The 10,858-nt window shown below is 38.2% G+C and overlaps 2 protein-coding genes across 16 annotated transcripts in view; one reads left to right on the forward strand and one right to left on the reverse strand.

The window, feature by feature from the left end:
- The window catches only part of ppfia4 (PTPRF interacting protein alpha 4), a 97,676-nt gene extending 95,066 nt beyond the window's left edge, over positions 1-2,610 (forward strand). For 11 of the 15 annotated variants that reach the window (XM_079857085.1, XM_079857093.1, XM_079857098.1 and 8 more), the window contains one exon: positions 1,500-2,563. Coding sequence is in view for 5 of the 15 variants with exons in the window: in XM_079857093.1 (XP_079713219.1) it covers positions 1,500-1,549 (50 nt within the window). In the remaining 10 variants the exon portion in view is untranslated. Of the gene's footprint in view, positions 1-1,499 lie in introns of all 15 variants that reach the window. The other 4 variants (XM_079857092.1, XM_079857097.1, XM_079857095.1 and 1 more) reach the window with 1 other exon arrangement.
- Positions 2,611-3,653: 1,043 nt separating this feature from the next.
- On the reverse strand, positions 3,654-6,138 carry myog (myogenin). Its single transcript, XM_079857120.1, has 3 exons — positions 5,312-6,138; positions 4,436-4,541; positions 3,654-4,292 (listed from the first exon to the last, which is right to left on the reverse strand). Exons 1-3 carry the CDS (start codon positions 5,846-5,848, stop codon positions 4,174-4,176), a joined length of 762 nt encoding a protein of 253 aa, XP_079713246.1. The 5' UTR covers positions 5,849-6,138; the 3' UTR covers positions 3,654-4,173.
- Positions 6,139-10,858: the final 4,720 nt, after the last annotated feature.

Here is a 10,858-nt window from a genome sequence, read left to right on the forward strand (position 1 = left end):
TAAGACATTCGTTCATCTTTGGAACACAAATGAAGATATTTTTGATTAAATCTGAACTTTGTCTAACTCCTCCATAGGCTTCTAAGGGACCGAAACTTGCTGGCCCAGAAAATGTATTAAAGACATCGTTAATATAGTCCAAGTGACTCCAGTGGCTCAATCTTAAGTTTATAAAGCGACGAGAATACTTTTTGTGCGCAAAAACAAACAAAAATAACGACTTTATTCCACTTTTCATTTCCTTCTCTCTGGGCCTCGGGTCTTTTCGCGTAGTGTTTAAGCGTAGCGCGTCTGTGTTGCACGTCACCACGTATCACACATGACCAGCGTCGGCCAATAGTGAGCCTAGGTGGTGACGTGCAACACAGACGCGCTACGCTTAAACACTACGCGAAAAGACCCGAGGCCCAGAGAGAAGGAAATGAAAAGTGGAATAAAGTCGTTATTTTTGTTTGTTTTTGCGCACAAAAAGTATTCTCGTCGCTTTATAAACTTAAGATTGAATGTCTTACGGGGTTGGAACAACATGAGGGGGAGTAATTACTGACAGAATTTTCATTTTTGGGTGAACTATCCCTTTAAGCTCAATTGTCAGAACTTGTAGCGTAATGTTGGAAAACTATTTCAAAGCAGATGTTGCAGTTAGAGTAAGGGGCCGTTCACACAGAACACTTTTTTGCATTTCCACTGTTTTTCAATGTTAACCTGCTCTAGATAGACGTGTTTGACTGTTGCGCTCTCGTCTCACATCTTTAGCACTGTCTCGCTCATAGCAAGCCGTTCTAAAATGCAGCACTCAAGTTAAAAGAGTTTCAACTTTTAAAAGAGCAGACCTTGCTTTTTTTTCATTCCATTGCCTGGCATCTTGCATTTTTAGTCCGACACTAAAAAACACATTTTTGCATTCCACTGCACTACTTAACCATTGTGTTTCTATGTAAACATACACACATTGACAATTTGACTGTTGCACTTGCATCTTTTGTAGCATCTGCTGCATTGCACATAAAAATCTGTCTCTCAAGTTAAGTTGTTAACTTAAGTCAAAAGTAGAAGACACAACAAACAGTACAAGACCTAAGTGCAACGGTCACACGTTGCACTTAGGTCTTGTATTGTTTGTTGTGTCTTCCATATATGACACAGCATTCTGAAAATGTGGCGCTCAAGTTAAAAGGCCAAATTTTAAAAACGCTTTTTTTTTTTTTTTCATTTTTTATTCCAATGCCCTCCATCTCACACTTATAAATGCATGCGTTCTGTGTGTATAACCCCTTACAATGGAACACACAAAAGCTAAATGCAAAGTTGATTATTTTTGCGTGAATTCTTCCATAAAATAACTTCTATTTACTTGCCATTGATATGATCATTTGTAGGTATACTGACTGCTTTTTTATGCCCTGACATGCCCGAACCCGGAACAAATTGTTTTTAAGACCTCGTAAATATGATTTTGATGATTTCTTGTGATTTCTATCCTCTCATTTCCCTGCCAGTGCATTCCCACTACCTGTACGGACACATGCTTGCGGCCTTTCGACAATGAAATATGCCAAAATCTGGGGACACCTTGAAAAGATGAGGGAAGGGTTAACCTCCGCCCCTCCCCTGTCCTGAACCACACCAGAGCTTTCTTGGACACCGTGCAATAGAGGGGGACAGAAAGACGAATTTTGAACTCTTCAGCGCGTGGAACGCATTGCAGCCGCAAAGGAGAAATCTCGTCATATCAGTCGTTTCCCAGTAATCCCGGTTATATAGTCTTTGTGGTGGTCGTACTTAACTGGTGTACTTGGCCCTGTAGTCTGTCAGTGCTAGTCTGCTCCTTTGGGTGTGCCATTGGCATTTTACTGTATAAGGCTTTCTTCCCTTTGGTTATGCAAATTATTAATCAATGTCTATGTATATATGAAAAACAGAAAATTATGCGATTATGTTTTTTATGGAAATATATATCAGACTTGTATATCGAGATGAATATATCATTATTATATGAGTTTTAAAGTCTCAGTTGTGACTGTTTCCTGTCGGTTAGACAGCTCCGTCTGCTAGAAAGGGTGTTACACTTGTAGTCGGTGTTGACTGAAGAAACGTGCGTTTGTGTTCACATCAGCAGTGCTTATCCACGTAGAGTTTCGGTCCACACACTTCCAGGACACCGAGATCGTATGAAGCCATGATGCTAAATATTGTCAAGCATCAGGGAAAGCAATTGACTTCAGTTCACTTAGCATCAGGAGGAAAAAAAAAAAAAAAAGAAAAAAAAAAGATTTCCAGCACGTAGGACCTGCAAATGAACATATGATCTCTTTTGATGCCGCCACTTGAAATTTAAACACTATGGGAGCAAATGATTCTTGAGCAACATACCTACCAAACAAGCTATGAGCGCGTTGGGCTTTTCTTCTTTTTTTTAAGACCATATTTTCTGTATAATTCACAGGATGTATCGTGCTATTGTGGCAGCTACTGTACTGTGTGTGAAAACGTGTGTATGTGTATTTTAAGTGTTACACAATGCTGACAAATCATGTTCTTACTTTAAGAAGTGCTCTCTATTAAAAAAAAAAGTATTAATATAAGTGACTGTTTTTTCATTTTATACGCAAAAAAACAACATCATAATCTTAATATCCTTTGAAATGAATGAATGATCTTGTTTGTGCTGTGTGGGTCACTGTTGGCATCGGGGCGTCCGGTGGAGCATGCATGCCACTAAACTTGACAATCACTGTAGCATCTATTGCCTCTCTTTCTCACTCTCAATCGTCATTACCACAGATCTAAAGGAATATATCACCACGCAAACACTTGAACTTGAAATCCTGTGGTGTGCTGCTCTTTTTTTAAGCCTCGGTCTGCCAATTGTGCCTAGCCTCTCACAGCCAGTTTTAGTTGTTTCTGTTTCATTTATAATGCCTCTTTAATGTTCAGCACGCTCGCTGAATATCGATTTGATCCTTTAGTGGCTTGCTAAAAAAAAATGCCTTGACGAGGACCAAGCGTTAGTACAATGCCGAGACGTTTCCCTGATGCGACAGTGGTGGAGTAACTGAAGCCTCTTGCTTTGCAGCGTGTTCTCCTGTGATGGTCATTTTTACGCTAATTTGTTTCTGTAGCTCTTGACAGTAATGTGAACTGTAAAACAGGTGCAGGTCTCTCTCTCTCTCTCTCTCTCTCTCTCTCGCTCTCTCACAAACTCTTTCTCTTTTGTGTGCATGTAAGGTTTAATGTGTGTGTAAATAGATGATTTATGTATATAATTCTGTATAGAATAGATGCAGATTCCACATAAAGCATGTGGTTGAACAAGTGAGAATTTTTCTTTTAATGTGATGTTTGTTTGTTTAGTACGTGTCAGATACTGTTTGAGTTTTTCTTTTTTTCACCTTAAATGTAAAAATCTGTCACAAATAAATTATTATATATGAATATATAAAATAAATATTTACCTTATGTATTATAAATCATTTCTTGGATTTTTGGGTTGGTTTTGTTTTTTGCACACAAGCCTAAACTAATGTTTTAGCGATGAATGGGAATGCTGGGAAAGTACTTAATTTTGTTTTATAAATTTGATAACCAAATCAGCAAAAGAAAGAAGGAAATAGTTTTTTTTTAGAGGACGATTAGAAATGAATATATACAAATACACAACAATCTTTATTATAAAAGTCCAAATAAGTTATTCCAAACACACAGGAAAAAATACAAAATAAAATAACAAAACCACTCTGTAGAAAATAGGAACATATTTACATAACTGGCATTCGGAACTAGTTTAAATTAAGCAGAAATTGGTCAAAACCAGATGTAAAACATTGGACCCACAAATGTTTCTTTTTTGTTGGTAAGCATAAAGCACACACAAACAGAGTGAAAAAATAAAGGAATCAAGAGGAGAAAAAAAAGGACAAATTATGAAAATATGATTTGCCCAGCCTGACTGTCTTAAGTTTCAGCAGGAATTAGGCTGATCTGAAATTCGTTCTTATTCCCACAGAGATAAGAAACATTTGGAAATATAATCATATGTACCTCAAGATTTGTCTGGAAATTAAGCCCCCAAGGCTTTTTAAAAGGTTCTTCATTGACCTTGGGTGTCATAGATAGTGCTGTTATGGTCGTTGAAAGGTGGTCTGAACGTAACTGTAGGGTCACCCCCCTCATTTATTTGCTTATGTCCACTGAATAGGGCACGGGAGTCACCTCTGTTCCTGTAATGCTGTCCACAATAGAGGTCAGAGACCTCAGGTTGGTCTGCTCTGGGGAGTCGTCATTCAGGAGATCTGAGGAAAATGTCACTGTCACATGTTTGCCAGGCAAGTCGTTCAAACCTCACATTTTAATGTAAAATTCAAAAATAAGGTTTTCTTGATGTATTATTTTGATCCTTCATATTGTACACATACAGTAGGTGTGGTGGTCTTACCCTCATGGGTGGAGCTGTAGACGGGGACGCAGTGCTCCGATGCGCTGCTCCACTCTGGACTGCTAGAGCAGGTGCTGCCAGAGCCCTGCTCGCTGGAGGACGACACCTGTTACACACAAACACACACACACTACTGTCAGTCACATCGCCTGCTACCCCACCCGACCACTGGACCCCCCAACACCCTCACGACCGTCACTGCTCTCGGCAACCTATTATCGTCTTTTACACATTTGATTAAACATTTTTTATAGGCGTTTTCGTGCTTTTAAAAGTTGAAACATGCAAACTACTGACTTGATTTCTATACTATTTAATTGACATAAAATTCATTTAAAAAAATGTAATTAAATTTAAACAAAATTTAAATTTTAGCTTTTATTTTAATTGCTCGGTGGTGGTTTTTTTTTTTTTTTTTTTTTTTTGGAATGCATGCTGCATTCTAGGCTTCATTTAGTCTCCAATTTAAAATTGTATTCATTTATCTTTATTTAAATAAAAAAATTCATATTTCTTTTTTGCAATGCATGCTGCATTTAAGGCTGCATTTAGCCTTCATTTTAAAATACAATTTAAATAAAAAATGTAACTTTTTTGCATTGCAGGCAGCTTTATCGTCATCTTCAAATATTTACAATTAATGAACGAATAGAAATCAAATAGGTATTGTAATAGAAATAGGTAATCAAATACCCACAAAACTGTGCAATGTCAAAAGAGTGCCCACTTAATCAATGTGAAGTGCTTTTCAATAACTTTTGCTTTGAGAAAAAAAAGGAAAGTGCAGGTTTTGGAAGTACAGTCCTGTTTGATAACATCTAAGTCATTGATAAATCCCAGCGTACACCTGCCCCTGTCCCCCCAAGCTTCACTCACCCCTTGAGGAGCTGCGGCTCTATAATGCAGGTTTCCCTGCTCGTGTTCCTGCTGGTTGAGGGAGCTGACCAACGCTTGCAGTCTCTCGATGTACTGGATGGCGCTGCGCAGGATTTCCACCTTAGGCAGCCTCTGGTTGGGATTCATAAGCGTGCTTCTTTTAAGAGCCTCAAAGGCCTCGTTGACTTTCTTCAACCTCCTCTTCTCCCTCAAAGTGGCGGCTTTCCGTCGATCCATAGTCACCGACTTGCGCTTGCACACCTTGCAGGCCCAAGGCAGACACTGACCCGGACAGTGCTGCTGCTCCTGATGAGGAGACATGGACAAACCGAGGCTAGATGATGGAGACGGTTTGTCCTCCAGTCCCACTCCGTTGGACAGCATCCTTCCATCTCCACACAAGCCCATCATGGAGCTTCTATCCTGATATCCTGCTTGGTCGAAGCCTCCGGTCAGCCTGGATTGGAAGAAGTTATCGCCGCCTTCGTAAAAACGCTGGTCTGCGAAGAAGTAGGGGTTGGTCTCGAAAAGCTCCATGTCTCGCTGGAATTAGAGTCCACCGGCTCTGCTGTGTCTTCTCTGAAAGCGTTATAGGTCCTTTACGGTCCTTGCGAGCGTGTGTGGGTGTAACCCTCGGAGCTGAGCTCGTGCTGAAGAAGATCTGTGGACGACAACTGCTCCACACCAACTGCAGTGGTGGCATTTAAACTCTCTGCCTGGTGTTAGATCAGTAGGTTAAATATAGCCAGGGCTCTGAGAAACCTGACCCTGCGTTTAGCTGTTGCCACACATCTAAACTTTACATCTCTTTTCATTCCCCAATCTTCTGGGGATTTGGGACCGGTTTGCTTCAAGAACGGCGTCAGGCCGCTGTTGAAAGTGCAGGAACATGATCTGGGTGCTGTGGAAATCAAACAGACTGCAGCAGATATGAAAGATCCACTATGGCTCCTTAATTAACTGATCTAAATTCTTGTCAGACAATATCACCTTCTCTTCTAAAGCAGAAGAATGTATTATTAGCAGTTCATTGTTTCTATAGCTCGGCTGGAGCGATTCATTATTGAGGGTGTCTGTTTGGAAAAAGAAGCTAAATGGCTAAAAGATTATTGGGAAACTTTAAAAAAAAAAATCCTCTACTTTTATACTCTCTGTTGTTTCAGAGACTATAAATGCAATTAATATAACTGTAAATATAATCAAAATATAATAAATAATATTGTAAAATAATTTAGAATAATATATACAAATAAAAAACATACAACAATATTACATTAGTTATATATATATAGCTATATAACTGTATATATATAACTGTATATATAACTAAATTATCTGTTTATATATAAACTAAAACTGATGAATTTCCAGTTTACATGCTGACCATTTTCTCAATCTTTGTCCAATCAGCAATCATTTTTGATAATAATAATAATAAATGCATTTTAATATTCAAATAAATAAATAAAATAAATTAATAAATAAATGTATAATCTTCTCAATTTTATTATGTTTGCTGTTAATAATAAATACTGCATTTTAATATTCTAAAAATAATATAGAAATAATAAATATAAAAAAAATGTAAAATTATCTTCTTAATCTTTGTTCAATTAACTTGTAATTTGGTGGTGTTAATAATAAATATTATTTTAATATAGAATAAAATATAATAAATAAATACATTAATATATTTAATATTTAAACTGATCATATTCGCAATCCTATTAACAAATTAATTGTTTTGTTTTTTGCTGCATGTTTTTCTTAAAATCTTTGTGGTATCTTCTGTGTGTCTATACATTTACCTGTCCTGTAATGTCTAGCATTGGTTCGGTAAGGTAGACCTTCCTTGTCCCTGACCCCAAAAAGTGAGGTAGGCTCTCCGGATGCTGGAAATCCCTGATGTGCTTGTCTGGGCTCATAGCTCACATGCTAATTCGGAAGAGCTTCCGCTATGTTCCCTAATGAATCCACAGGCTTATTTATGGTTACTGACACACCACAGCTATTCGAGGTTCATGTAGTTACATGGTGAAGGGGGTTTTTCACTATGATATTTTCCTTGAGTGACAGTATGCTGAACACTTCTACAATGTCACTGATGAAAGAATCCCCCAAATACTTGACCGTGTCCTTACAGATCTTTAAATTGTGAATGTAGGAGTGGAGACCTGTTTCAGAACTTAAAGGTACTTTCTGCCCTTGTCCAACACAGGTCCGAAGCTGGAAGCCCCGTGGTGCTCTCGTCATGGTAACCCAAGCCTCCATCCTTGGCAGGATTAGGAGGCTGTGCAGTTGGCTGTCAGGTTAAAATGTGATGGATGATCACTGATGGTTGAGGAGCACAATGGGGCCTCTGTGGCTGTCCTGGCTGCAGGGGAGTCATTCACCCCGGACCTTCTCTCAGCCTACTGTCAGCAGAAATGGAGGATGGCAGGGTGACAGGTCCATGCAACCAACCACACACACACACACAAACGCACACACACTTTGGCTTTTCATGTTTTATGGGGAGATAATGAGTTTTACACTGTACAAACTTTATATGTTGTCCCCTAACCCTAGACCTACCCCTAAACACAACCCTCACAGAACACTTTCAGCATTTTTACATTTTCCAAAAACATTTAGTATGATTTAGAAGCTGGTTTCCTCATGGGTGCCAATTTGTTTTAATTTTGTCCCCACAACTCAGGGTTTACCATGAGCACACACAAGACACACACACCACCCAGGAACTCTTCCTGAAGAGGAAAGCACTTTCTCAGCATTTTTAGTAAAGGTCAGGTTACCAATGTTATAACACAGTTGTCTTGTTCGAAAGGTGTATCACAAAGAGGGGTGTCCATGACAAAAATCTTAATATATATATATATATATATATATATATATATATATATTTCTTATAAAATTATTATTTGTGTTCACACTGGCATCATATGGTTTTGAAAAACAGCACAATTATCAATTAATTAACAAGAAAGTTTCAATGTGATGACTTTAAATATGTGTGCACCATCCAGTATTAATATCATTTAATTAATATCATTTTTTTATATATACACCTTGAATATGATCTTAATCATTATTTAAAAAAATAAATAAAATTAATGTCTTTTAAGAATTTATTTTTGGATCAATAACCATAACTAACACTTCATAAATGTCATTACATTTTTGGTTAGTCACACCACATGACATTTCACAAACTAACATTTCTTTGTCATTAAAAGTAAACTTTGCCAGCTTGTGGACAATATTTGGCAGCCACATGCAGTGTCTTAGCATTGTGAAAGAGCATGGGCAAGAACCTTGCATATTTTGCAGAAAATGTCAAAATCTAGCTTAAAGGGATTGTTCACCCAAAAAGGAAAATTACCCCATGATTTACTCACCCTCAAGCCATCCTAGGTGTACATGACATTCTTCTTTCAGACAAATACAATCTGAGTTTTATAAAAAAAAATGTCCTGGCTCTTCCAAGCTTTATAATGGCAGTGAATGGCCGTTCATGTTTTGAAGTCCATCAAAGTGCACCCATCCATGATAAAAGTGTTCCACGCAGCTTAATAAAGGCCTTCTGAAGCGGAACAATGCGTTCGTGTAAGAAAAATATCCATATTTAAAACTACGCAAGTAAACTGTATTTACCAAAAATTTTAAACACTTTATAAACAGTATTGTAACTACACTGCCCACCCAAAACAATAAAAGTCACTTTTTGGATTTAAATAGGCAAATGCTTAAGAGTCCATGATTGGATCATTATTGCAGCGATTATTATGTTTCTAGCATGTTATATGTTTAATATTATCCATAATTAATGCAGGGGTGCAAACAGCGCGCTTTTCGGCGCCTCCCGCTTTTTTCACGTCAGTTTGGGTGACTTGTGTGAATCGTGCAGATCCGAAGAGTTTTTTTTTAGGGGGGGGGGGGGGTCTGATGGTTTGAGAGGGTCTGATTATAATTTATATCTATATATATTATATCTGATTAGAATTTAACCAACAGTAATTCTGGATTGCGTCCACCAACAAGTAAATAGGAAATAAGCGAATCAGAACACTGCGCGCCAAACCAGCAGTATGTGCGCAAGCGTGAACCACTAGTGTTTCTGTCTCACTCTGGATCTGCCGCTGCATCACATTTCTCTCTGCGTGGCGTGGAGTGTCCGTTTTTATGTCGGCTCTCATGTTAACTGGTTAGAGCTTGTGTTAGAGCACAATGCCTGCGTGACACACACACTTCTCGAGCCGCGCCGAAACCGTGTGCTAGAAATAGAACCGCAACCGACGCCTATTTTTCACGCGACACGCAAGAGTGTTGGAAGTTTTCAGACAAAATAGAAGGCGCAAATACATATTAATAAATTACATTTTGATGCTTGAAAGTTTCTCGGTTTTGACAAATGCATATATAATTGTAATTTAAAAAATAGGCCTAATTATCGATTTACAAATATTGCCCCTGTCAATAGGCCTACAGAACGAAATATTCTGTTGCCTATTTTGCCGTCAATACTGCCGACGTTGTCTTTGCTGTATCAGGCTATATATATTATGTTTAACATCCAAATGTAGATGGTCTGTCGGCGCACAGAGCCACACAGTCGCAGACAGCACGTGAAGTTCGTGAACACCGAATTCCCTTTTATTTCTGATCTATTTGTGTTTGAACAGACGTGCACGAAAAAATAAGCCAGTGTCCGTCTCAACGAGTTTCCCCGTAAACGCAGTCAAAATAAAATTAATTACCGGTATTAGATACGTGCATTCGTCTTAAAGGGACAGCACCCAATATACCTGTAGCTGTTTGTGTCACCAAAGTTAATCAAACAACAAAAGAGAAAGAGAAAACTCACGTTTTGTCAAAAGATAAACTGTATTAATACTTAATACAGTTAATTTACCTGAAAAACATAAAGCACTGCTTTATTTCTCGTGTATTTGTGTTTTATTGTAGCCTTTTTTTGTATTTTGTTTATTAGTTTTTATGCAGATGCACTAGGCCTACCCTACACAATTACCCTAATCATCCTAGAATTATTCATTCTTTTCATTTGACTCTATGTGCCTATAGGGGTGGGTTGGGGATGGTGGCAATGTAGTATCTGGATATTTGCCGCGGGACGAGGGCTTCGATTACCTCTCTCTTTTTTGACCATACATGTGTTTGCACCCCTGTTAATGGAGTGTGTAGCTTTTCATTTCTTAAACAACCATGTATGAAGACACATCATGGCCATATTCCAGGATGACAATGTCAGGATTCATCAGGCTCAAATTGTGAAAGAATGGTTGAGAGTGAGCATGAAGAATTACATTTTCACACACGAGTTGTTACCTCTGAGTCAAGACCTTGAATTCATTGAAAGTCTTTGGGATGTGCTGGAGGAGACTTTACAGAGTGCTTGACTCTTGCATTGTCAATACAAGATCTTGACCAAAAGGTCTGGACTCAGAGGTGCCAATTCATGTGTGAAAATGATTCTTCATGCTCCCTCCCAACCATTTTTTTAGCCTGATTTTTTTAGCAATTTGAGCC

This window comes from Squalius cephalus (genome assembly GCF_949319135.1).
Source record: "Squalius cephalus genome assembly, chromosome: 22".
NCBI lineage: Eukaryota > Metazoa > Chordata > Actinopteri > Cypriniformes > Leuciscidae > Squalius > Squalius cephalus.

Bases quoted from the DNA above. Each gene is read 5' to 3' on its own strand.
- myog (XM_079857120.1), bottom strand. From the start codon at position 5,848: ATGGAGCTTTTCGAGACCAACCCCTACTTCTTCGCAGACCAGCGTTTT. The intron at 4,542-5,311 runs GTGAGTGAAGCT...TGTGTGTAACAG, and splicing joins GAGCCGCAGCTCCTCAAGGG to GTGTCGTCCTCCAGCGAGCA. The intron at 4,293-4,435 runs GTAAGACCACCA...CATTTTCCTCAG, and splicing joins CTACAGCTCCACCCATGAGG to ATCTCCTGAATGACGACTCC.